This window comes from Branchiostoma lanceolatum, chromosome 16, assembly GCF_035083965.1.
Source record: "Branchiostoma lanceolatum isolate klBraLanc5 chromosome 16, klBraLanc5.hap2, whole genome shotgun sequence".
Lineage (NCBI taxonomy): Eukaryota > Metazoa > Chordata > Leptocardii > Amphioxiformes > Branchiostomatidae > Branchiostoma > Branchiostoma lanceolatum.
Genome location: NC_089737.1, coordinates 10,808,370 through 10,835,558, shown reverse-complemented (window position 1 = coordinate 10,835,558; position 27,189 = coordinate 10,808,370). Strand labels below are relative to the sequence as shown.

The 27,189-nt window shown below is 41.3% G+C and overlaps 1 protein-coding gene across 2 annotated transcripts; it reads right to left on the bottom strand.

Annotated features, from left to right (window-relative positions):
• Window positions 1-807: 807 nt before the first annotated feature.
• On the bottom strand, window positions 808-26,177 carry LOC136421433 (cyclic AMP-responsive element-binding protein 3-like protein 1). Of its 2 annotated transcripts, none has more exons than XM_066408730.1 (10): window positions 25,995-26,177; window positions 8,463-8,661; window positions 7,776-7,961; window positions 6,509-6,696; window positions 5,975-6,121; window positions 5,538-5,596; window positions 5,263-5,331; window positions 4,599-4,695; window positions 3,358-3,544; window positions 808-2,057 (listed from the first exon to the last, which is right to left on the bottom strand). In XM_066408730.1, the coding sequence occupies exons 1-10, from the start codon at window positions 26,160-26,162 to the stop codon at window positions 1,780-1,782; spliced, it is 1,578 nt and encodes a 525-aa protein (XP_066264827.1). In that variant the 5' UTR covers window positions 26,163-26,177; the 3' UTR covers window positions 808-1,779. The 2 variants fall into 2 exon arrangements, with proteins under 2 accessions (XP_066264827.1, XP_066264828.1); XM_066408731.1 differs by lacking the exon at window positions 25,995-26,177 and adding an exon at window positions 18,305-18,725.
• Window positions 26,178-27,189: the final 1,012 nt, after the last annotated feature.

Sequence of the window (27,189 nt, the reverse complement as noted above, 5' to 3'; positions counted from 1 at the left end):
ATAAAATACCCCTTAGTTTTTTTTGCAACGGGAGACTGTGGTTTCCCCACGAACGGGTTTATTCTTGATAATACCTGCATTATGATTACTGGTCACTGGAGGGCGCTTTTTGTATGCCGTAACAAGCTTGGCAATGCATATTTTTCCGCTAGATGTCTCTGTTAGACCGTAAACGGCCAAATTAATACGTCTTGTTCAATGGTCCCGCAGGTTTGTCACCTTTCTTTAAGGATCAGGTTTGAAGCAACTAGCACTGGGTTTTTTTCTGTTTCGCATTATTTCCGTCAACTTTTTGCAAGTAATTGTACAGACAATCATTTCTAATTCAAAATCTATTTCTAATTGCTCTAGCTGATGCCATTGTGTTAAGTAACATAGGTGGACGTAGATGTTCCACTTGCAATATCTGACGTACTAATATTACACACTCAAAGAGACAAAAATATGAAATGTAATTTTTTCAGTATTTCATTCTGCTTAACCAGACAATTTTGGCACATTTACATATATTTTTTTTTCTTTCTGGTGCGCACATATAGAAATTACAAAATTTAGAAACGAAAGTTTGCCAGCAGAAATACACAATACTAGTAGTTCTAATTATCCTATATACAAGAGTTATGATGCTTATCTACACACACACACACACACACACACACACACACGCACACACACTCACACACTACATGCACACACTCACATGCACACACACATGCACACGCACATGCACACACACACACATGCACACTTGGTATCAAAAACTAAACTTCTCAGCAAAGCAGAAAACAGTTATGAGACATTGACCTTTTCCATATATATTTTATTCTGCAGGAATTTTGTGCTGTACAAGTATTTTTTTCTTTGCATTTCAGGAAAATAGAGCTCTGACACAGCACTCATCAAGACCAACACAAGATTTTGTGATATATTCTACCTCCATGGCTAGGCCGGAGTGTGTTGCCAACTTCTTTAACCAGTAGTCCATATTAAGAGTTAAAATATGTCACCATTATCGTCCTACTAGTACTACATTTAGATCTCTTGTGTATTTCACGAAGTTCTGTGATCTTCAAGTCCGATGTATGTGTGTCACGTACTACAGATGACAAAACGGTCCATGTCAACCTAACAAAATAGACTCTTACTGAAAAGAAGCTACCTTACCGAACACAAGTTGACCACATCACCCGCATTAACAGGGTGACAATGCTTATCATAACAATTGAGAGAAATAGTCATCTTTTTTTTGTTATCAGTATATTTTTTCTCTTACCAGCTAATAAGGATTTTACTGTCTCGCTGTCCGGTCACCAGTCCATTGTCCACCACATAAACCTACTTATGTATGTGGCGCCAAGCTAAGTCAATCCAGAATATAAATATAATATAGAACACTGATACAGCTACTAAAAAATTTGGCCCCTTTTAAGATACTACTAAATTAATTTAGAATTTTTCAATAGCATAAGTGTTGCAGAGGCCTGTGCAAAAAACAATGCCGCCGAGTGCTCATCATAGTATGGAATGATGTGTTGTTAAGTAACACACTGCAGTTAAACTTAAAAGGCAGGCTGATTATCACATTGTAGAATAATGCATACATGTATGTATGGTCAAAGCCTTTGCTACATTGGTGGAGGCTTTGTACAGTAAGTTGTAACACGCGTTTACGGAAAGTTAAGGCAAGTAAGTGATTGTGAATTCATAATATTCTGAGGCTCCACTCATATCACAGATGATAATCTTATCATTATCTTTATCGCAGACAGTTTTTGGCGCTTAAGCTGTAGCGTTAGCCCTGTGTTCGAGGGAGATGAGCTTGGAGGAAACCTCGGCGGCGATGTCTGGATGCAGGATGGCGCCTGACCCGAAAGTCGCGTCTTCTTCCCCGCCAGAGAGAACCAACGGTTTGTCGGTTTCGTTGATCACGCTGGCGTATGCGTCGTCGGGCAGTTCTTGCCACAGCTTCTCGAGCACGGGGTCGAGGCCCTGCTCGAAGTGTGACACGTCCTCTGTCACCTCCTCCGTGAACGCGAACAGGGCTCGTGAGGAATGTCCTGGAAACGGAGGGAAAAAGACGGGGTTAGACACTGAAGTTGATGATGTTTTCATCATCATATTGAGGATGTAAAGACACCTCTTGACTGGTATTTCATGGTGAATTTTGTTATGCAGTCAAACCTGTACAACTACAAGTGACCACTGTTACCTGGCCAAAGTACCACTTTTTGGTGGTCTCTTCGAGAATTTTTTCCATTGACATATAACCATTAAGACCGGATTTCATTGATCCTCTGAGTGGTCTTTTTGAGCAGTTTTGACTGCACATTGTACATGTACTTCCTTTTGTGATCTTCACCATCTGTTTTATCTCAAATCTAAACATCTTATGAATATGTAAATATTCTTGTTTCATCCTGTTGATATGTCCTGTGTTGAGCTGATCAAAAATTGATATCATCTGTTTAATTGTGTAGTTCTTTCCAATCTAGAGGGAAAAGACCAAAGCACTAACACAATAGAACAGCGGTAGGATCATACGATCACACAGACATGTTGTGCCAACTGCACTATTGTATTCACACCAGCTGCTACAAGCCTAATGTTTCATTCTCTTCCTTCCTTTTTGTTTCCTGGTGAACAGCTGGGAAGATGATCTCATTTTTGTGAAACAGGAAACAAGCTTTTGAATGCTTACTGACTTTATAATATAAAATCTATTTCTGAGTCAATATCTATTGCATCATTCAGCGGGTTCAATCTATGAAATCTTTGGTAGCCGATCTAGACTTGGTGAATAAAATAGTCAGAACTTTTTCAGTGAATGTGATTGGCAAACCTCTTTCCTTTTACCCTTTGTTGTAAGTACTCTCTGACATAGGCCTATAGCAGGGTTCTAGCTAGCACCCATCATTCCAACATTTGACGGAATGTTGTTGCATATGATGGAAAATTGTTTTGACTATTCCGTCAACCTTTACAGACAAAAATCCACAAGTAAAGATGTAAAAATTCATATAAATTGATAGAAGTTTATATTAGGTGACAGAAAAAAGGAAGACTTTGTGTGCACCCAATTCTGTCAATGGGAATTGGGATGATTTTAAAAAAATGTCAAGCTAGCAAGAACCTTGGTGTATAGTGTCAGCTTATTTTAATTTAACATTTCTGAGTAATCTGCATTAAAAGAAAAGATAGCAGACTGTAGAACTTTCAGGTTGCACTGGTTCATGTCCAATGATCTTTTACCTTGACAAAATTCATAAAAATAAAGGGAACCATGACATTGTTTGGTTTCCTGGTGTATATTTCATCTACATGTATCGTTTCCACATCTATTTGGCAGAAACTACTTACTGTTAGGGGTGGTGTAGTCATCCCCACCACCGGAGTGTGGCACCCCTGCTAACCCGATGTGGTTTGGTCCGGAGTTGGACTGTACCACTGAGTGTGTGAAGGGGGTGGGCAGGTAACTGGACATGGAGGGGATGTAAAGGGTGGGGCTCCAGCTTCCCAGGAATATGGCGAAGAAGACCACCAAGACCTGATGGGGGTGAGGCAAAAGCAGCGATCACTCTAAGAGTCTGCACACACCACCATTTGTGTTTTTATATCAAGCAGCTTTCAAGCAAACCGATCCTGCCATTTTGGTACAAGCCATACCAAAAGGTATTATAATTTTGTTTGTTCGTTTAGACTCTTGTAGTGCCTAGTGGCACATAGGGTAGCAACTTTCCTTCCTGTTTCAGTAGCAGGGTATGTTTTACAGGGAGGGGTTGCTAGCCCTTCCCCTTTAACGTACTTGAGGCACCTCCTCGAACACGGGACCCCCATTTTACAACCCTTCCAAAAGACGGGTGCAGCCCCAACCAAGATGCCCTTCCCAGGATTGAACCAAATATGGCAGGAATAGGTTCATAACAGCATTTTGTGCATCGAAGCAAGCGTATAAAGCGTGCAGCCACCACAAGTGTCTACATGTTATTCAAAATCTAAAAATAAAACATTATCCTGTCAACTCAAAGGAACAGGAGCCTACTCATCAGACAGCTTTGAACAATGCTTTATGTTAGTTAAGCAGGGCTTAAGTATAATAAGCTGTATGATGTAATATGGTGCTGCATGTCTGTCTTGCCAAAGGTCTACTTATCAACATTCTTCCTAGTCAAGCCCAATGCGGTAAATTGCAAATTATATCTGTGGCGAGGAATACCGACCATTGTTAACAGTTGCACAATGGTGTAAATGACACACCAGTTGATCTAATTACAACGCAACATTCCCAAGTTTGATACATTTCCAGTATCAAACTTCTGAGGCACAACAAGTTCTAAAAGTAGTACAGTAGTACTCTGTTGAGTTAAAGACTGGAATTCCACAGCCAGAGGTCCAGCATTGTTCTGGTCTTGCCTGCCCAGCCTAACTCGACATGTGCATCAATTTCCGATCTACACTTCCTAGCATGAGATCAATACTTTGAGTGGATTGTAAGGCTTCTTGACCTGGACCTCAAGCCTTGGATCCAATCCCCTGACCATGTACGTTTGTACAACAGGACTGCTAATGAAAAAGAAGAGAAAAGGCTAGGTGAAACCCACCATAAGACAGGTCCCTGTCTGTGTGGCGTTCGTCCTGCAGGGACGAGGCACTCTGTTGACCAGCGCCTGCAACTTCTGTAGCTGGACCAGTAACGTCCTGGGCAACAACAACAGTGGATGCTAAATGACGATGTCCGACTCACTGCACGTTTTAGACATGTCAACTATGCTTGGATGCTAAAAGATAATGTCCAACTCACTGCAAGCTATAGTTATGTCAATCATGCTACAACATTACATCACCTAAATGTGCAGATCAATACATAGCACTATAAATACATTATAAGTTAGTGGTAATGTTCCAAGTTAGTGGTTTTCACAATAACATATTTACCACAAAGTTAAAACCCCCAGAAAAATGCTTGTTTTGTCTTCTGCCTGGCTACCACCATGTTTCAATTGGCAACCAAAAATCACTGCAAACAATCTGATTTCTCCCTACAGCAAAATTAAATCACCACAAACTTAATTGCATTTACAGTAAGCTATCATGAAGAAGAATTTTTTATACTAAGTCAAAACAATGCATTGTAAGATGTATTGATTCTAAGGATGGCACTGAGTGTGTATTCTTATGTCCTGTTGTCCATCCATCTAGACACTTCAAATACTCTATTGAAATTCTCAAATCTATGATTAATTAACATAGCATGGTTGGACTTACTTGTTGTTGGATTCCAATGAATTGCATTTCTTTCTCAACTCATTGTTTTCATGTGTGAAGTTCTCCACTCTGAAAAGTAAACCACAGTTTCAGTCAGAATCATTCATTTAACAATGATAGCACTGATGATATTTGAATTGAACGAATCAATGAATGGCATGAATGAATGGTATATTTACAGAATTCTAGTAAATAAAAGAACACTTGTCATGTATGCTTTGTTTTAAGATATCAATGCACCATGTAGATGACTATGAGAAAACAGACATGCTCACCTCTTTTCCAACTGATCAACATACTCCTTCTTTTTTCTTCTGCTTTCCTGTGCTGAAATCTGAAAGCAAAATGTAACAAATGAGCTAAAAAGATCATCTGATGGGAAAATTATAAAGAGTCCTAAGCAAAAACTGAGCACCAGACTTCAAAGGGGCATTTAGGAAAGGATTGCAGAGAGACTGTACAGATCTTTTTTTACAAAATGTAAACCAAGGATAGTAAAAGCAGACTGTAAGCAGAGGAAAGATGAGGAAATTACAGCAACAAAAGAAAAATACATGGCCCAAAGCAGTCACTACCTTTCCCCCCTATCTGCTAATTATTAACTTGGCCTTTAGCACACTGAAGTAGCCATTTGGCACCCAATTCCCTATTGGTTACAGAGTTAGGCAGTAGGGAGAAGGTTGAGGTGAAATATACATGTACCAATCCATACCTTGTTCTTGATTTTTCTGCGGACTTTTTTCAGTGACTTTTCCTCTGCCTTTGTGAGTGGGAGTTTGGTTGGGATGGGGTACCCCTCGGAGATCAGTGTTCTCTTTTCCTCTTCAGTCAGGATCAAAGGTCCGGAAGGCGGCAGTTTCTGAACCATTCACAAAAAAAAGATAAATATTACTTCACATAAAATAATTAAATTTTCACAAAAACATAAGGTTTATCTACCTACTTTGTTCACATTTTTTTTAGGTTTGGTAGTAAAAGGAATGTTGATTATTGAGGCCCTCTCTTCATGAATAACATGAGAGTATGAATCTATGATCAACAAAATAACAAGAAAGTTAGATGATGATAATCATGAGATAAAAAACAAAAAATCAGATAATGGTGAAACATGCAGCTGGTATACAAGGTCATAAGTTAATCAAATGAAGCAACTTCTCCACAAAATAAAGTTGAAAATGACATCAAATATTTGACTTTTATAGTGAAGAAAACTGACTGCCAAAACATGACATTGTTGAGTCTTTACCTGGAAGTTTGTGAGCAGACTCTGTCCGGGAGTTGGCGACATTTTCCCGCTCATGTCGTGAGACTGTCCGGCCTGTTTGCTGAACGTCGGGCGAGTGGGGCTGTCCGGGATGGCGCGGGGGCTCGAGCCTCCTTCTGAGTCGCTGCTGGCACTGCTCGGGGGGGTGGGGGGCATCTGGACATCCAAATCTACGGATGGTCAAGTACACAAAGTTAGGGACTTGTATACTCTAGTTAGAACCTTTAAAACAAAGATTGTCAATGCATTTTCCATTAGGCAACAAGCCATGGCATGTCCATACTTGATTAGTTATTCACAAATGGGGGGGGTGGGGGGCATCTGGACATCCAAATCTACGGATGTACAATTACACAAAGTTAGGGACTTGTATACTCTAGTTAGAACCTTTAAAACAAAGATTGTCAATGCATTTTCCATTAGGCAACAAGCCATGGCATGTCCATACTTGATTAGTTATTCACAAATGGGGGGGGTGGGGGGCATCTGGACATCCAAATCTACGGATGAACAATTACACAACATTAGAGACTTGTATACTTAAGTTGAAAACTTAGATTATCAAGGCATTTTCCTTTCATTTAGGCAACAAGCCCTGGCATGTCCATAATTGTTTACTTGATTACTTATTCACAAATAGTAAACTTACAAGATAAGATGCACAATTTGAAGATAACAAAGACGATGCAAGATGACACTTTTGGTGGGTACATTTGCTAAAACTATTCTAACCAATACTAGCTTTAAGCTCTTCCTTTTGTTGATTGAAATAAGTAAAAAAACACTCAGTGAGTCGTTGATGATGGTTAGACATCCAGGTAATAAGAAACGCCAAAAATAGTTACTCAAGCAACTGGATAAAATTTTTAAACAGTCAAACGTTTCAGACAGCATCCGCTATCTTTAGTTAGTGACTGGATATAGGACTGGAGAACCTAAGGTTTTATACCAAAACTCTGAATAGATATGTTAATGAGGTTAAGACAATGCATGATGTCTTGATGTAGTCTTCAAAAGAAGGCAACAAGCCATGGCATGTCCATACTTGTTTGCTTGATTACTTATTCACAAATAGTAAACTTACAAGATATGATGCACAATTTGAAGATAACAAAGACGATGTAAGATGATATGAGCAAGATGACACTGTTGGTGGGTACATTTGCTAAAACTTTTCCAACCAATACTAGCTTTAAGCTCTTCCTTTTGTTAATTGAAATGAGTAAAAAACACTCAGTGAGTGACTCACCATCAGCGCCAGTGTGGAAGTACAAGTCGGGATCGGTCGGTTCAGTCTTGATCTTGATGAGGTCGAGCGGCTCCATCTGTTCTGCCATGTGGTAGGCCGTGGTGCCCATGTCGTAGTCCATCGGGTCCTCGTGCATCATGCCGTGGTCCATGTGTCCAGAGGTCATCCAGTCCGCCATGTCAAAGTCTGCCGCAAAAGGAGAGTGTCCCTCTTAGTAAAACGTAATCAAACTAGAAGAGCATGGCTCATAAAGTCACATCACTTGAACATTTTGAAGGAAGTTTTATTACGGTTTCAGTCACTTTTGCAAAAAAAAGAAACTTTATCGCACAACGATTGTGCAAATACTACAAGGTACAACATTGCTAGAAGCAATGGCCTAGTGGGGATAGAGTGTTTGCCTTGGAAACGGTAGGTTGTGAGTTCGATCCCCGGCCAAGTCATACCAAAGACTTTAAAAATGGTACATACTGCTTTCTCTGCTTGGCACTCAGCATTTGAGACAGAGTATGTCAACTAAACATACATCGCTACCAGTGAACTAGCCCCCTGCTGTAGTGATTGCCCAAAGCTGTGTGGCCCAAGGGCTACTGAAACGGAGATGGGTGCTGCCCTATGCACCATCTGGTGCGCGAAGGAACTTTAACTTTAAACTTCAACTTTCAAACTGTAAGTTCAAGGTCTTACCGCTGTCCTCGGTCTTGATCCGCAGGGATTCCTCCATGGCCAGGTCGGCAGCACTCATCATGGAGTAGCTGTGCTCTGCCTGGATCTGGGGCGGCGGCGCCAGCGACACATCGTTCAACGGCTTGTCCGGGATCAGGGGTTCGTCCAGTAGTCCATTCAGCCAATCAGAGGGCAGGTCGTCCAACTGGTCAGTTGGAGGCTGTAACGACAAGAGATCATGTACAAATTTGACTACAAATCCCCTGGTGGCTTCTTGCTGCAAATCTGAACTCTTCATCATGAATGGTTGGCTGCTTTGTTGCTTGTTCGTGAACAGAATGTATGTACCTCAGAAGAATATCACTAAAACATTTGTTTTGTGGTAGCTGGTATGTCGTGCCCAGAGCAATGTCCAGGAATTTATCTCGGGAATCTATGTGTACCATTGTTTAAGACGGTATAATTCCCCAGCAAACCACAATCTTTTACACGACTGTTAGTGTTACTGTCGGATATGGTCACTAGGAAGAATCCTTACAGGTGGGTGGGAAAGTATTTGATCCTTTATTGTGAAACGTGAAGTAGGAAGTCTACGAACACTTTTGATTCAATTTTTGGTCTCACAATACAGCATGGTACATGCATCTAAAACCATTATGCTTACATGGGGCAAAGGACCTTGCCCCTCTTAAAAAACATTTGAGCAGAGTTGAGTTATTAATGGAAAAGTCAACACAAGCTAGCTTCAAAAGATGATAATCAGCACATGCCTGCTGGTATTACCAGCTGTAGCACTAAATAAACCCTCTCAAGCTGTTGTAAGCACAGGGGAATTGATAAAACAGGCCATCTTGACCCAAATGAACCCAAATTCCCATAGACAAGTCAATATTGCCCATAGATCCACCTGTGGGATTCCCATGTATCAAACAGCTGTTGCGTCATATCAAGAGATTCGGGAATGCCCTGTGCGCATTGGAAATTGTCTATAAAGTAAGCAGTGCTCTAGGCACAATACTTTTTTTAATAGGTATACATTCAAATGATTTGGGGACAAGAATACAATGCAGAAAAGGTGGCCTGCTCATGAGGAAAGAGATAAAATTGAATGGAAAAAAATGTCCCCTTGAACACAAATGGTACACTCCAGCCTTGTATCCCTCCACACCCAGCCAGGAGTGATTCGCCCACAAGGAAGCCATAGCATAGAAACTTGGCAAAGTGCCAGCATCTAACATGTGGGTCTCTGCATATTGATCAAAGGGCAGTCTCTGTCAAATAGTAATAAAACTGATCAAAGGCATGCCACCAGCTGAATTTAGACTTCGAAATGGCTCTATTTTCAACTGATGTCTATAATTGCTTTCATTCTGCACTGATAATTAGCTAAATGAAGATGACCTGATCACAAGTTTCAAATTCAAGCAACCACTCCCATTTAGTAATACTTGACTACCGGTAAAACACAATATCACAGAGATGGCTCTGTTTTGTTAGCCTGACTACATAGCACGAATAAATGAGAACCTTGTCATTTGAGGTTGAATGGTACAAAGTGCAATACCTGGTACTGTAAGTTTGAAAAGTTTGAATACTTTATAAGAGGCCAAGTAATCTTATCTGCTGGCAATCTACAGGCTGTTGAACTTGAGGGAATTAACTAGGGTGTAACCTGGTCACACCTTATTACCTGAAGATTTTAAGGCCTAAAAATGCTGACAGAATTCAGTAAAGTGTGAATGCATGCATATATGTACCAAACACTGCTCCAAAAACGGTTTTGGGAACCCGGATCAAGCAAACCAATCCGGCTCTAATCTGAACAGGATCTTAAACAGTGCTTAAAGAAACATGTCACGACTTCAGCTGTATCCTGTTTATGGTGTCAACAAGGCTATGGGCCTACAAAAGCATGAACCAACAGGCCAATAGAAATGTGAACGGCTGTTTTTTACACACAAAAGGTTTATCTTTCAACTTTAGAAAGTGGAGAAGAAAAAAATCAATAAACTCAAAGAACAGCTGTTTCTACTGTAAGCTGTGAATTAGCTGAGGGATTGTGCGATTAAAGGAGAGCATATACCATATTGTACCTGTATGATACAGGATAAGTTTTCTCTTGGTTCAACCTGCATTTTGTATACTGACATCCTAGCTATAATCAGTAACACCATTTACCTGGATACTGCCAGCTAGCCTTGTGCATAAAATTAATGAATCAAAAGAAACATCCTACTTTAAGACATTAGGGAAAAAACAAGATTTCATAAGGGGTAGAGAACTGACTTTCTGGACTTTTCTGGTTCAGTTCATTACTAGTACTAGTTGATAAAGAACTTAATGAAAACCACACTTTCAAGTTCCGAAAGTTTTTAATTTCTTATCAGACCAGGGCTTACTGATTGGTCTGGTGTTATGAATAGCACCAGACCGGAGTTATGACTTACATGTGTCTCTGCTATCATATCATCCCACACATGCACAGTGCAGTCCTACTTCTACTACTAGCTATTTTTGAAACTGTCTGTCAGAACAGACAAGTTCTGGTATATTCACCTGGTAGGAATTTAATGAAGTCCGCTATCTGGTGACCTTTGACATTAGTTGGACGCGACTAAAACAGGACCAGACACAAGTGTCCATTTCTAAATTTAGTTCCCATCGTGCCCTAGATGCCTAGGTAAGGACAGTTCACACACAAAAAAGTTTTCTTAACCTCTGTATGTCTCTACAAATTGCAAGACCATTCCTTCTGTCTCAATGACTTTGAACTTTATGCTTAATAGCGCAAAAAGACACACGGCTGGCCTTCTACAGAGTCATCGACCTTTACTCTATCAGGAGGGCCTTCAGGCAATTCACAATTATAGGGAGGAGTTTTTCAAGGATGAAAATCTTTTCGTTAGACTAATAGATCTCCAGCCTTGAAAAATGCTGCATTTAAATCAATGCATGCCACATTTTACGTAAATTTCAAGGGCAGATAGATTAAATCATTAATTTGAACCTTTCTTTTTGTTTGACTGTGCACAAAATTATGGTACTCATGCAATCAAAATAAATGTTTTCTGAGTGGGCTACAAACTACGCCAAATCTCCAAGAAATATTTTGTAGGGAAAAAAAAAAATTATCTTAGACATGTTGACATTATTTTGACAGTTAAGTGCAGGCAGCTCCTTTAATCTTGGAGACTTTTTCAACACTAAACACTTGCTAACTTCCCGTGGTGAAAACCTGTAACAAACAACAAAGGCATTGCTGACCAAACCAGACACAACCTGATAGCTTTACCGTCGCTCAAGTACCAAAACAAAGCTGCAAAAGTTCAAGCGGACCAGGTGGTGAAAACATAAACACTGTCTGAAATACTGGCTATTACCATGACACCTACATATGTGCTTGTGTATAATTTTCCCTGATGAGCAGAATTTCTTCACCTCTTTTCCTCTCTAGTCTCTTTCTCTCCTGTCTTCAACACCCCTCAGGTGTGACATTGTGTAATTAGGATATTTTCTCTTCTTAAAACCCCTGTAATCTCTATCTAAGGTTTACAGATAGGGTGGAACAAGGGTGGGGTCTAAGAAGGATTTGTGGGTACCTAATAAGTTAAGACACCATGAACTACTGAAGCAAAATGACCCAGCCCAAAACGAGACATCACACAGACTTTCCTTCAGTCCAAAATATATTTAAAAGCAATGTATCCTACCTAACCGTAAACTCTAGTCTACTCTTGTGGGACATATATTTATTTGTTTTAACCAGTTAAAGAATGTCAGACTCAATTTTGCAACTTCTAGTACATACACCAACCTCATGACATTCATTCTTGATAAAAATGGGTTTCTGTCAGTAAGTCTTGCTTAAAATATTGCACACTGAAGTAGCCATTTGGCACCCCTTTCCCTATGGTTACAGAGTTAGGCAGCAGGGAGAAGGTCAAATAAAACCCATGTCTTGAGTTAAGTTAAAAATGTCTGAGACATCTTTAGAGCTGACGTGTCCTTCTTACAAGAATGTGAGCAGTCAATGTGTCCCTGGCCAGTGGCTACCCTCTTCCAGCTGGGGGGAACCTGGGGTGAATTTTCCAGACACATTCCCACATGCCACCTAACCCAAACACCAGACACAGGACACCCCTCCTGTTTGTAGTCATGTCTGGGAGCTGTTAGCGTTTCAGCAGCGTCAAGAGGACACACTGACACCCAAGACACCAAATAATGACAGCCTCTGAACTTGGCATACAAGTTACGACAAAGTACAAAGGACAGGGTCAACTTTATAGTACACAGACATGCATGAAGGTCTGCTTTGTGAAGCCATCTTCCACATTGTTCTTTTTTTTGGAGCCCTGCTTTGCAAAATATTGACAAAGTTGAGACTGTCACTATGCAGCATTCTAAAACAGTTTGGTCCTTCTCTGCTACAAAATCTTCATTTATGAGGCTGGTTGATAGAAAATTCATTGGACAGTGTTTAAAGTGACTATCCAGTGGCAGTGCTTCAATCATCATACCCCTGTTGCTTAGCAACTTGTACTGCTTAAACTTTAAGTGTCACAACTTGCCCACTGTATAACTGATATGGTTTTCCAATGTGAGACAGTCTAGCTAAAGTCAGACAACCTTGCAGTAAAAGTCTGGCCAACTCAAGACTGATTCTCTTCTGACCTCAGGACATAGGAAAGGTTCCCACCAGATGTTCTGTCTGTAGGGGAAGGAACTGCACTTCAAATGGCAATGGGCCAAGACTGGCAATTCTAGGGAGTCTCCTCCATCATGGAGGAAGAACCCAACCATTCAGTCAATTTGGGCTTCTCCAATTTCAAGTATTGCACTTTACTACTCTACTCTTTTAGCCTAAATACTACCCTTGCTAACCATGCAAGCAACGAGCATTGAGCCAGCGGTCATTACCACGGATGGTACTCAGGCTACTACTCCCTAGGATCAGCATTAGAAGTACTTTTCACATTTACAGTGGTCTTTTAGAAGTCATTTCTTATTTTTGGCAGTGCTATGTTATGAATTCAATCTTGATTTCTGTTAAGGAGGCTGGTAAAAATGGAGGCAAGTGTATGGGTACATGATTATCGAGATATATAATTCAGTTTGGGCCAAGGACATTATATAATATGTCCTTGATATATTGATGAACTTGAGTAACTATTTTTGGTGTACAATGTCCTTGATTTGGATGTATTGTTTTTTAAATTTAAACTTTCCTTGAACCTCCAACAACCACAAAAATTCACATATTTTACTATACTGTAATTTTTCATAGTGGAAACAAATGTTTTACTAGTGTACTTTTTTCATAACTGCCTTGGTCGATGAAATCTTGAGGAAAAAATTCCTGTGTGTACCATAACTCTCTCTCTAATGTCTTTACAAGCCTTAAGTGCTTTGACAACATCAACCTCTATAATGAGGTGATCTAATTATACATGTTTACGTACCAACTTAACCAAGTTGCAGAACATTTATGTTGCTGTATTAGTAGGAAGAACTAATGACACGTCTTTTTGTCCTAAGTAGTACTGTTATCAGAGAAAATGCATTGTTCTTGTTTATCTTGTTGACAGCATCTCCACACCTGCAAATGTCAAAGAGCAAACACTTTCTGTGGCTATGCAACCAGGTAAAAACAAGTTATATATAATGCAAGGGACTTATTCTTCTTTGCTCCTATCTTATGGTTGAAGCAACATTTGTGGAGTGACCTTTCCAGAAGTAAGCCTTTTCCAGCTGGACAAGCCACGGGATTCTACTTGTGTGCTTGTGTAAAGTTTGACTTCATGCACTGGAGGTGTACAAAGGTGGGCACCTGATATGCATCTCAACCAGAGTATTTCACGTAATCATGTTAAATCATGCGCTGTTAGAAACGGCACACGCCCCTTTCTTATTGCGTCATCTTCGGTAGCTACCGCATGCAATTCGTCATGCTTCACACTCTTCTATTGTCCTTACGCAAACAGTAATTATCGTTGACTGCGTAAATTTCACAGGACCAATTTAAACATGGGTGTCGCCTGTATACCAAACCTCTGTGGTTCCATGGAGAATTTTTCCCCAACTATATTTCTGAAAAGACTAGCAGTTACAATATCAAAATTCTATCATAGTGATACCGGATTACTATTATTCTCAAAACAGATGAAAATGCTTCCCTAAAACGGCAAAACTTACCATTACCTAGTAGGGGGCCCTGTTATGGTAGCCACTATAGCTAAATGGACAATTTTGAGATGGCACTGTCTGGTACCACCTCTTTCTTCTACTGGGCACAATTATTTACAATTAAGTTAACCACAGGTTTGTTCAACTTAAATGGGTAGACCTTTAGAACAAAGCTGGGGGCCTTTGCACAAAGGAACTTTGTACAATAATCCATGAGTTCTGTCAAATGAAAATAACGCAATCTTCTTTGTATACTCCCCAGTCCCCACTGACTCAAGTGTTGCCATTCGTTCAGTCATACCAAGGAGGTTTAATATAGAAAACCTCCTTGGTCATACTGTGATGCTATGGCAGAAATGTCAAATGCAACGCTTGGGATAATAACCTTTGCTATCACTTGAACTTAGTTCAAGAACAGACAAATATACATGAAACGTTCAAAGCTGTCTAGCCAAGGTCAAACCAAGGACATTATCCTTGGTCAACAGACTTTTTTGGGTCTCGTGGAGGTTCAAAACAGCTCAGTTTCACAAGAAACATGATCTAGAATTAAGTTGTAACCTTTAAAAAGATGAATGTTCCATGTTATATATCATAAGCCATGTTATCGTCTATTTTGGTTTTGAATACTGGCCAAAATGCCTTCATGCAAAGCCCTGGCTGTACTTTTTACAGTCGAATAAATAAATCAAATCAATCAAAGCATTATTTACAGAGTCAAAGCCATGTCCCAAGTGACACTCAGATTTCCTACCAGTGTAAACAATGATGCAATGAAGGCCACAATGTGCTTTTGTCTGCTAAAAAGTATGCATTGGAGTCCTTGAAAGTGGTAATGCTGACGATTTGCTTACAAATAAGTGGACAAGCTGACTTCAGCAATAGATTTGCCAGTGTGATGGAATGCAAAAACAAGCCAACCTTGCATAAACAGCATGTCTCTAGGTTGTTATGGTAACCGTTTAGCTTGTGTTGCAATCTGTGGGGTCATTTCCATCCCACCATCAGAAACCTGATTTTTTTTCTTTCAACAAGGTAGCAAACGAAGCCAACAAGGTAGCAAACTTAAACCATGTCAATTCTTTTTGTAAATTGAGGACAAAGAACAACTGTTACTTTCTCCTTCAGTCCTTGGCTTCCCTTTTTCCAAGAAAAAACTACATGCTGAAAGCCAGACTGAAATCCAAAACCAGTGTCTGGTGAAGCAGAAAAGCGCTTGTGGGATCCTAGGGCCCTTTTTCCTGGAACACATGCAGAGCTTCCTCCTCAAGTTCTCTCTCCCATGTCCTATTCTGCAATTTATATTTTGTAAACTTTTAACTAATCAAAGGGCGTGGTAGGATTTCAGGAATCACATCTCCATAGAATTGTGTAATACTAATAGTAAAATACTCTGTGCTAAGCAGCATTATATCTTATTCATACCAGGAAACCACAGGACTTTAGGTAGCAAAGAGGCTGTTTGGTTACCACTTGGCAACACAACGGTCAAGTCAAGTCAAGGCCTTTATTTTTCTTTCAAAAGAATAGCAGACTGGGTCTACGACAATTATTTTTCAATCATTTTACAGCCATTTCTACAATTGATTAGAATCTAGAAAAGGCCGGGGAAAAATAACCCCCATCGAAACCTCTGCTTGGAGAATATGATACACCACACACTACCAAATGTGTATTCACAAGTACTGTAAACCCTCCAAGAATAGGTTAACACTATTTAACAATATGCAATTTTCTTTCATCAAGGTAAATTTACACATACATGTCAGGCATTGAATAATCCATCAACTACGACACTTGTAAAATGATGAAAAGCAAATGATTATGGTGGCTTATCTTGACTTGATTTGCATCACAGTGTTGGATTGCCTGAAATTTCACAGAGATGAGGCCCCTGGCTGTGAACTACAATAACTGACCTCAAGATGGTTTACATTAGACCATCCTGAGGGAGGATCCACACACCAGGGGGTACTCTGGATTCCAGGGCAAAAAGCTGTTGGACATGAGTATCCAGGCCAAGAAACAGAGTTCTCCTTTGGAGTTCTGACAAAAATTGCATTTTGTTCCTAGAAAAGAGGACCTCATAAGTAATTTCACAGAACAGTTGAACGAAAATTGTGGGAATTTCCCTGCAAGTTGAATGAGCAGGACTAAGGTTGATTCCAATAAATATTCCTGGTAATGAGGTGTTTAGTCATCCCTATCAGTTTTGTATCTGCATTTTAAATTGGACACAGACTCCCTAGATTTGCGCATGGCTTACCTCGCCCAATATAATTGAATATCGAATCGGGCTCCGCCTTCGGGCTACCAACAAAATCCTTGGGAGGGCGGGGCTGTACCAAATCCACATAAACTCGCCCCGCCCATCCTTTAACTATTACTTGGTACCATATTTCCTAACGTCTATGTGAAAGCATATGGCATACATTGTGTACTTGTTTATTTCTCCTAAGTATACCATTAAAAACATCAATAAACCGACACTACAAGCAGAAAGCTGTTACAGCATTTTGCATATTTTAGTAGCGGAGGCATCCCAAATGCAAACACTTCAAAATTGAACAACAAAGACATTTTCTACATCCTGGTTGGAATAGGGACCTATTGCTGGGCAGATGTCCCAGTTCTCACTTTCTACCACCTTCAGTAAAATCATACAAAAACACAGTTTTCTGTCTAAAATTGTTACAATATCTTGGAAGTCTATATAAACTCTTTGGTTACACTATACTTAGTGCACGAGTATCCAAACGTGCAAAATACTGTACAAAGTCCAGGTCCAAAAGGGGGAGGGGCACTGTAGAAAGCACCCCATGGGGTGTGAAAAACAAAATAGCCTTGGCAAAAACTGCTGTCAACAGCACAAATTTACATCCAAATTGGAAAACAACACTGTGATCAACATGTCCAACTATCTGGTCAACAAGTCCTCGGGTTTCTTGTTGACGGAAAATCAAATTTACGGATGTTTCAATATGGTGTAAACATATGGTGCAACCGTCATTCCTATCACAAAATGATCTCCGGGGATATTTGTCGAGCATAAAACTTGATTAGGTCTGCATAACGGATAGACACTAAAATAAGAGGATTTGTTTTCTCATTAAAGGGAATACAAGGGGTAATTTTTGGCCGACTTCCATATCGACAAGCCTTCCAAGAAGTCGTGATATGCAGTCTGGCAAGTCTAAATCTGGGTCGTTTGAAGCCGAAATTCGTTAGAATCTTACACTAAATGAAAACCTTATGATCTTCGTCAACAGTGTCAAAGATACGCAAATGCTGTACAGTTTCTACGTCTAAAGGTAGCTGACCTTGTGTGTGTATTTAACGTTTGCGTTTTCAGACGTAAAAGGTGAGAGACGTGCGTCAGGTAACTTCCGCCTCAGGCGCCGGCTAAACTAACCATGCTTTTTGTGGGAGGGGGGCGTCACCGCCCTTACCTGAGTTTACCTTTAAAAATCTTTAAAATCCTACATGTACCCCTTTAGCACAAACTGTCTAGAAGATCATATTTTCCCACAAATAGTGTACATGATACTTGTTCAAAGACAGGATACGGACTATATTTGCTGAGTTTGGGGTACCGGGTGGCGGTGTGTGTACCTTGGCTACCGGCGAGAAAATATTTCGAAAGAGTAACGACTACGCTTACTACTGCGGCGTTTACGTACCAGTCTGAAGACGTCGGTGTCCAAAATATCGTTGAAGTCGTTGGAGCCGAGCTCGCTGAGCTTCCTGTCGTGCGCTAAGCTGTCCATGGCGTGCAGCTTGAGCCGAAAGCCGGAGCAGAAATGGCGAAAAACGCCAGAAATCTGAGGAAACGCAGAAAAACGTCGTCTGCGACGCTTTCTGACCAGAATCAGACGACTGGGAATCCGGGACCGCACAACCCACGCGGAAATAGGGGTGCTTCCACCGGGGCAAAGTAGTCCGTACTTTTAGTCACAGATTGTCTAAGATTTCTGTCCGACCGGTTGTTTTACTACATACACACGCACTGGGCGTTGCTGTAAAGACAATATGACGCGCACTCGGGGTGTTCAGGGGTTGTTATTATCTATTATGGACGTCACGGACTGCTGAAAAACGGAGATGGGAGTATGGTGCGCCACGTAGCCTACAGACGTCATGATGCACCGCCTGACCAATCAGAGCGCGCGCCGCTGTGTTGTGGGCGTGGCTAACACCAGCTGATCGGGCCGTGGTCTACAGGTCATCCCGGATGATGTCATGCTGGTACTTGTAATAAGCTTTTCTCAAATAGAAAAGTAAAAAGTAAACAGTTCGAGTCGATTTAAGCCATTCGGAAAAATAATCCCCACCCCCTGGGAATTTTCTGGTCAATGCGTTAGGGATTACCTAAAGTGATCCGGTAGATTAGTATTTTCTACCAGGTTTACCAAGGATTTTCATTGCAGTTACCTCCTTGGTATAACGGTTACTCATTTTCATCTATTCGGTGATGCAGTGCAACGAATTACAACTTCTTTTATGATTTCAGGTGGTTCTGTCCGTCGATACTGCTGTAGTAGTTGTGTTCCTTGTTTTGTGCATCACAATTTGACACAAGTGTTTGCTCTTCAAAAAGTGGCAAAACAAGAAACTTTCTTCTTTCATTCCCACACGGCAGCACTACTTACCTTCACAAGAAATAACATATCTATACTCTTGAATACCCATCAATGATAGGTAAGCAGTTTTGTGTGGGAGTGTACGTTTATTTTGTCTTCCTACGCCGTGTTATGGAAACAATACGGATGACGGATATAGAAGCAAAACAACCAAATGCAGCTGATAAGAAAGACCAACGTAGTTTTAATTCCAGTCGTCTAGCCTGAGTGACCGCTGGCTCAAAAAAGTCACTATCAATAAATAGTATTATTCTAAACCACGGATTATCCGTGGTTAGCAAGCGATTTTTTTTAGCCAGCGGTCATTGCGGAGGATGGTACTCAGGCTAGCCGGCGGTCCTCTTCCTTCCCTTCCCTTTATAACATTAATTGTGTTCAATCAATTGATTCTTTATCACCCTCTACGAGCCGTTCTTTTTGGGGGGAAGGGTAGAATGTGTTTTTTCTGATGGTATGATCAGCTCTCGGTACTTGATTTCTTGTGGGCCGCCCCCATAAAAAGTGCCCCAGAAAATTTACTTTGGAAATTTGAGTTCAACAGTCCCGGAACCGGGATGACATTAGGCTGCACCAAGTAATTTTTATGGATGACGTCCTTTGTAGACCCAACATCTAATGCGAGAGCGCGAAAAAAAAACAAGAAGGGCCGAAAAAAACAAGATGTCCAGATTTGAAATATCATAGTCGACGACGCATGTTAGGACACAAATTGAATGAGAGAACGCAGTGTAACAACTAACAATTCTTTTATTCATCAGGAAAACAGCAATAATTTGAATAAATCAGTTGAAGTTGAACAGCAGTTGTTGTCCTGTCCTGTTTCTTTCCATATTCCATTGATTATGCAGGCCTACAGAAACACAGTATATTAAAGAGGACATTTTTGGTCATAGTTACAGGCAGCAGAATTTCTTGTTTTTTGTCTGAGAAAACAGACCAAAATCAATGCGCGCGCGGACGTCATCCATAAAAATTACTTGGTGTAGCCTTACTTAGGTTGCCTGTAATCCCCTCTTGATTCGAGACGCCGGCTTTTTGAAGGGTCTACTGTCCGAAGGCCCGACTCGTACAGTCTGTTAACTTACAGAGGCTAATTGTTTCTTCAAGCATTCCGTCCTAATTTGATTTATACATATTTTGATAATCTTTTAAATATTGAAATATCCTAGCGCCCCATCATTGACTATAAAGAAAGAGAAGGCCGCTAGTCGGACTTAGAAACTCGGACTTTAATGCGCATACATGACATAATTCAGCGCAAAATGGATCCGTGTGCATTTTGTGTTTGCTTTGAAGCGCATATTTTTTATATTCAAAATATCTCTGCATCTATTCTTGTCACTTATTAGCCGTTTTGCTTTATTTACATCGATATGTAATTTCAAAACTCCGGCCTTCCTAGAAAGCATCATAACAAAAAAGTGAAAAACTCCGGAAACCAAAAGTGCAAGTGTCACACATACTAACGTCACATCATTCAAGCGGCAAGACGTACAACACCCCCTCTGAGAAAATCCCTTTTCCTTCTCCGAGAAGGACCGGATCACTTATACGGATTACTCCGCTCTCTGCCAAGTTCGGCCCCACTGCGCACAGCCAAGTCGAGGGTGCGTCGAGGACAGTTCCTGTCGGCCCTGTGTCTGTTGTGTTTTCAAGACCATGGCGTTGAGCCAAGATGCATCCGGATATATTCCATTGAAATGCAGACCGTTGATTTGAAACTTTCACATTACTCTTTATTAGACTGTAAACGAGTTGCCTCAACCAGGCCTTCTTTTGGGGGTACGGATCATAGAATTTGGCAAAAAGGGGAACTTCATTGCCCACGAGAGACAGTCCGCGGGGAGGCTAGAATCCCCCCCCCCCCCCTGGTCTGGTGGATCGATCCTGTAAGATTCGTGACTGATAAAATGCCACGACTGACTTCAACTCGCGATCGGATGTAGCCTTATTTTATGAGAAAATTTTTCATTAAAGCAAAGAGGCTTAGAATGTCACCAACTTTGATTCACCGCACAATTGTTGGACAGTTACAGAACTAGTATTAATAATAACACATTATGACAGGTTGTGTGCACTACTTCTTGAAGTTCGGCAGGGAGCGCTGCTAGATGATCAGTGTCAGTTCAGTGAACTGGCTATTCATGCTAGTGGACCACTGGTGCAGTACCCTACCGATTCGCTTGGACCAAAGCTAGAGAAACACCGATTCACTCCATGATCCATCGCCGGGGACTAGTCTAAGATTAACTACGCTGGCTATAGGTAGAATAATATGCCAGGGTTGAAGTTGGTTAGCCTAAAAAGAGTTTGGCCACCATAGGGCCAGGGTTTCATTGGCGAGCGGAGGGGAAAATGTTAACATTCACCGGGGTGAGTCTCCTGGCCAATTATCTACCCTGTCTAATTCTGCTATCCATAAGTGGCATAACCCCTAAGGAAGGCCTAGTGGAAGCCAAGAAAAATATTCCTCAAAATAACACGGAGGCTAGTAAAACTCAGCGTTTTGAAGAATCAGTGACCGAGTGTCTGATAAAAAAAAAAGAGCAACCATGCAATGCGGGCGCAAATGTCATCGACCGACAGAGACCTGTCGTCACAAGTCACCTTGAGACCAGCCTTGATACGAAATCATCGGTAAGTGTGCAACGCGCGTGTGCTCCTCAACCAGCAGAACTGCTTCTTTATCCCACTGTCTGAAGTCAGTAGACTGCGAACATCGACAGCACTGAAGTCTACTCTCCAAGCAGAGCTAGGGTTTTGGCTGTTTTTTGACGTGTTTTTAGGAGTTTTTGTCATGCCTTCTACTTTGTCATCGTTTTTGTTGTGTCGCAAACCCAAGCTCTGCAGGCACTGACCTCGGGGCGGGGCAAACCTATTTACTTCCATTGAAAAAAAGGTGACAGTACTCCTCCCCGAGAACCATTAGATAATCATTAGTGATAACAATTTTACTGCCCCGGATTATCACACATCCGGCAAGTGTAGAGCGGCATTCACCGGGCCGCGCCGGTCCCCCGCTGACTGCCCTATTCATGCGACAGGCTGGTGTCCACGATCCCACGCCAGCATGATCATTGATAGCATCATAACGTACATTTCCATTGGAAACCTCACAAGAAAAATACAATGATGCATGAACAAGACGTATGAAATAAATATGTATTACGTGCAGAGCTTGGGTTTGCGACACAACAAAAACGATGACAAAGTAGAAGGCATGACAAAAACTCCTAAAAACAGCCAAAACCCTAGCTCTGCTTGGAGAGTAACTGAAGTCTCCTTTGCAGGCCTCCCGAACGGCGCCGACGTTTATTTTTTGGAGAGCGCTGATTCGCGATTTTCCGCTTTATCGCGGCCAGATTATTTTGCTGGGGAAATCGAATTGCCGTCCACAATTTCCCCAGCAAAAGAATATGGCCACGATAAGTTGAAAATCGCGAATCAGCGCCCCCCCCCCCAAAAAAATAATAATGATAATAAACGTGGGTGCAGCCCGGGAGGCCTGCAAATGAGGCTACAACACTACGTGCCACTGTCATGACTTATGTAAGGGGTCGAGGACATGGCGCGTTCCACGATTTTACAGTTCGCTGCTTCTCTTTAAAAGTTAGAAACTGTGACAAATCTCGGACGCGGGCGCATTTTGACACTTAAGTCACCCGTAAATGTTGCGTAACATTACGTAATGTTACGTAAAGAAGAATCTTTTTGATTGTCCCGTCGGCTGCTTTTCGAAATTCAGATATTGAAAGGGTGCCCATGAGGACGTTACATTAGCCTCTTACGTTAGCAATATGTTTATGATTAATAATTCATGATTTATCATTCATCATTTATTATTTTGATATATACATTTGTTCTCCGTGTTGACATCGATGATGTCCCCATTCAAGGTTCAAGGTTATGATATATTCATGATATTGCGTTCTCACAGAATTTGAACTTGAAGTTCCATATGCATGCGCAGTATAAATAGCTTTCCATGTGTCCATGTTGAAATAAAGTAGATGTAGGAATTCCAGTTAGAAGATTTTATACTAAGTCACTGTCGTCGACGATCGACTTTTCTTATCTATCCAAGGCGTTTATTAGAAAGCCTATAAACTCTTTGACCTATCAAAGTGCCTGTTTCTCCGTGCTTGGCGACGAGGCCGGATTCCCAGAAATAACAGATAAGTCACCCTTAATTCGCCCTTAAGAAACTGTCAACCAGATGAAGACCAGACGCACAACTTTTAATCCAATAATTTCAAACTACACGCTTTTCGTTCTAATCACGAAACACACACTGGCTTCCCGCCAACACGGAGACAATGTTGGAACCCATCCATGACGTCAGTGTGACGTACACATCATCGACCAATGATAGGCTTCGTTGATCCACTGTGTTATGAATAGCCTGAGTACATATTGATAATGCCCTTGACATAGTTATTACACTGCAAATGGTCTGCAAGCGGCCCTACCTAACCCATTTATGTCTCAGAGGAAGACGCCAAACTTAACTTTACTATATCAGCAAGAAAGTTGTGACAAATTTTCTACATAGTTATTGTTTGCTTCAGGCACACGGTTCATATCAACACATCGTTGATAAAAAAATGACGTACAAAACTATCTACAGATACATTTGATACAATGTGATATAATACAATATAATACTGCATACAGAGATGTGGCTATGACGCCTGCATTGTCATTGTCATTGATAACTACACTATTCTTGTAAGCAACAACTTTTTAAAGACATGCCAGAACGACCACTGCAAGTGAAAAAGAAATTGCGCCTCTCTTGAACAGACATTTTATACCATCTATAGCTACGCTATTTTTATGTAATCACCGTGAAATTGGTCTCATCAATGACTCTATCTAATGTCCTTAGCTACATTTGTAGTCCCATCGTTAAGATACTATCCTTGCACTTTGTGGCACTTTTCCAACTCGAACTTTTGAAAGCATTGTCATGCCGCATGCCCACGCATGTTAAACCTTTGACACACGCCAATCATGTTTTGAATGACAACAATGATATGGGTGATATGGGCTCGTGCTCTTGACAAATTAAAGGCATTTAGAAGACTGTCAGACGTCATAGAGCTTATCTCTGATTAGATGTCATAATCCTTCCAGTGAAGGCTCAAAGCAGCCTTTAGAACTGCGAAAATCTGCTCCTGAAAGAGCCGTCTAAATGCAGTAATCTCTAGGTAGGTGTCTGGCTCCAGTTGTCTTTTTTTGTGCTTTTTTATCTGTATCAAGTGGTAGCGTTTTTTGCACAGGCCTAGGAATCCAGTTGAGAAAGTTTGGCATTTGAAACACGCCGCAAATTAAGCGAAAAGTGGAATGAAAATATAAAAGCCAGGCTAGCTACACCTGTAGTTGATAATGCTAAATGTACACTTTGCTTGTTGCCCGACAAGCCCGTCGGGAGGACCCAAGTTTGGTCGAAATGAATATTAGATGATTTTGTTTATGTCTATAAGGCCTAAAAATACACCTTCTTGAAGATTCTGACGGTTTAGTTCATAATATTTTGTCTGTTTGATACAGCAGTTGCCGGCAGCCGTTGAAATATAGTTTTCTGATGTTTCACCTGAGTTTCAACAAGTGAGTTACATCCCAGTAACTTTATGGGTTTGCGTTTTTTCTTCTTTCGTGTCCACTGACTTTGAACGTGTTTCAAGCAGTGCGCCTATCACTAGATGAAGAACTGTACCAATATATATTTGGTTGGTGGGTAACGCTTGGGCACGACGTCAACAAACATATGAAATACGCACATCTGGTGAAAGCTTGTCGATGACGACATTTACGGAAAGTTTAGCATCCCGTGGAAGGATCAGTAGCTTTTTGCGGTCCTAGAAAAAGTAGACCTGGACAAAAATGTTTACTATTCGAACGGGATCTAAAATAGAAATATTCTGAAAGTTTCGCGTTTTGAATAAAGCGAGAAAACTTGGAAAAAGGATCTCCTGAAAACAGGCGCATTGCTTTTAATTTTCTACTAAGCGCAAATAGACGAGTCGCTCTGAGTAAAGACCCGGGTACCCGTCCCAAATTTTACTTCTTCTTTCTACGGTCAAGACATCCCCACATTAGGCATAAGTAATCATGAAAATCCAATGACAGCATTTTGTTGTATCCTGTCAATTGATAACAGACAATCAACCAGCGGTAGCCAAAACATACCCTGCCGCTCTTTAACAAACTTTCCCAACTTTACCACCATATCATAGACCAGCGCAGGTGCTTACTCAGGACTCGCGCAAACTTTTCTGTTGGAACTCCTATCACAACTTTAAAATTCATTTCTATCATATGATATCATAGTATATTTGTGCGAAAGTTGACTTTGTGGTTGACATTCTTTACGCCAACTCGTGAAGTAAGATTTCGTCCGTCTCTGTATTTTGGAAAGTTGCTATCCGGTGTGGCAATAGCTAGGCACCTAAGGTCCTTGCCAAATGTGAACACAAAACCACTATAGAGTGGAATCGGCCGAAAACTTTCGACAAGTATTTTTCTTCATTATTGTGTTAGAACACAGTTTAGCTATGGACAAGGAATATGATATTCCACCCACCAGAATGCACCTAAGGTCCTTGCGAAATGCGAACACAAAACGACTAGAGTGGAATCGGTCGAAAACTTTCGACAAGTTTTTTTTTTCATTATTGTGTTAGAATAGAGTTTAGCTATGGACAAGGAAATATGATATTCCACCCACCAGAATGCACGGGAAGGCAGGGTGCTGGTTAGGCGGCGGCAGGTGTTGCGGGTAGACCCGCCTGTCCTGCATGGCGCACGACGGTCGGTCCCAGACGCCATCGTAGCCCCACTGGTCCCCGTACGGCCCCTGATCGCCCATGTACTGGTGTCCGATGTACTGCTCCATCGCTAAGTCCGCAAGCCAGGAGTGCGTCGGAGTTTCTGACTGGTCTTGGACTTGGTGAGTAAGTTTGGACCAGTCACAGATCACCTGAGCTAATTTGCATATTTCACTTATTATAGACTAACCCCTCATCTTGTAGCTAAGGCCAAGATTAGTATTAAAGGATAGAGATTACTTCATACCCCCAGGGGGGAAGCGTGTGAGACAGAGATGTTTTAAGGATTACGCTAGGGACAATAGAGTCGGGCAAAGACTTCTGCGGAGTACTAGTATACTGGGACCCTGCTAGTGGCAAAGGAGGGAAAGAACGAGGGATAGACTCGGGGCCCGGTCATATAGCCTCCAGCAGGCCTTCCTACGGGGGTACGGATTGTTGAATTCGGCCAAAAATTAAGTTCAATAATTAGCCAATACAGTCAGTTCACGGGAAAGTTAACATTCCCCCTTGACTGCGCCTGCAAATGAAAACCTATGGTGGCCAAACTCTCCTAGCCTGGAATCCGGAGAGAGACTCGGGAGCTATAACAGGTTTGGATTCCAGGCTAAAACTCTCCTGGCTTAGTCTCTAGCAGACTAACTACGCGGCATAGGGAGAATATTTGCCAGGGGTTCATTTGCAATTGCAGGCCGCGTTACGCGGGCGAAATGATGTGATCTTCACCGTGGACTGACTGACTGACGATCCATATGCCCGTAGGAGGGCCTGGTGGAGGCTACTCCTGGCTATAGCCGGCGCGGCCAGTCTGTTAGAGACTACCGGTCACACAGTACGTCATGAGATTGTGGTAAGATCGCAAACTGATGAGGCTTGCTTGGGATAGCCGTGCATGTGTCCTGCAAAAGTCTTGTTACGGAAAAGGCTGCCTTGAACCCTTATCAGGGCGGTTGGTTCTTTTACAGCCTTCTAAAAGATATAACCTCATCAAAATCGTACGACAACCTACGACGATTGTGACCGCGCCGTAAGAGAATGCGAGAATGGACAAACGGCTGCCGTACAACGTACAGTCAAATAGACAAAACTATAGCA

Excerpts from the sequence above, each read along its gene's own strand:
- LOC136421433 (XM_066408730.1), bottom strand. The coding sequence starts at position 26,162 with ATGGAGCAGTACATCGGACACCAGTACATGGGCGATCAGGGGCCGTAC. Across the intron at positions 7,962-8,462 it reads GATCAAGACCGAGGACAGCG|ACTTTGACATGGCGGACTGG; the intron begins GTAAGACCTTGA and ends CTTTTGCGGCAG. Across the intron at positions 6,122-6,508 it reads GTCTGCTCACAAACTTCCAG|AAACTGCCGCCTTCCGGACC; the intron begins GTAAAGACTCAA and ends TGAATGGTTCAG.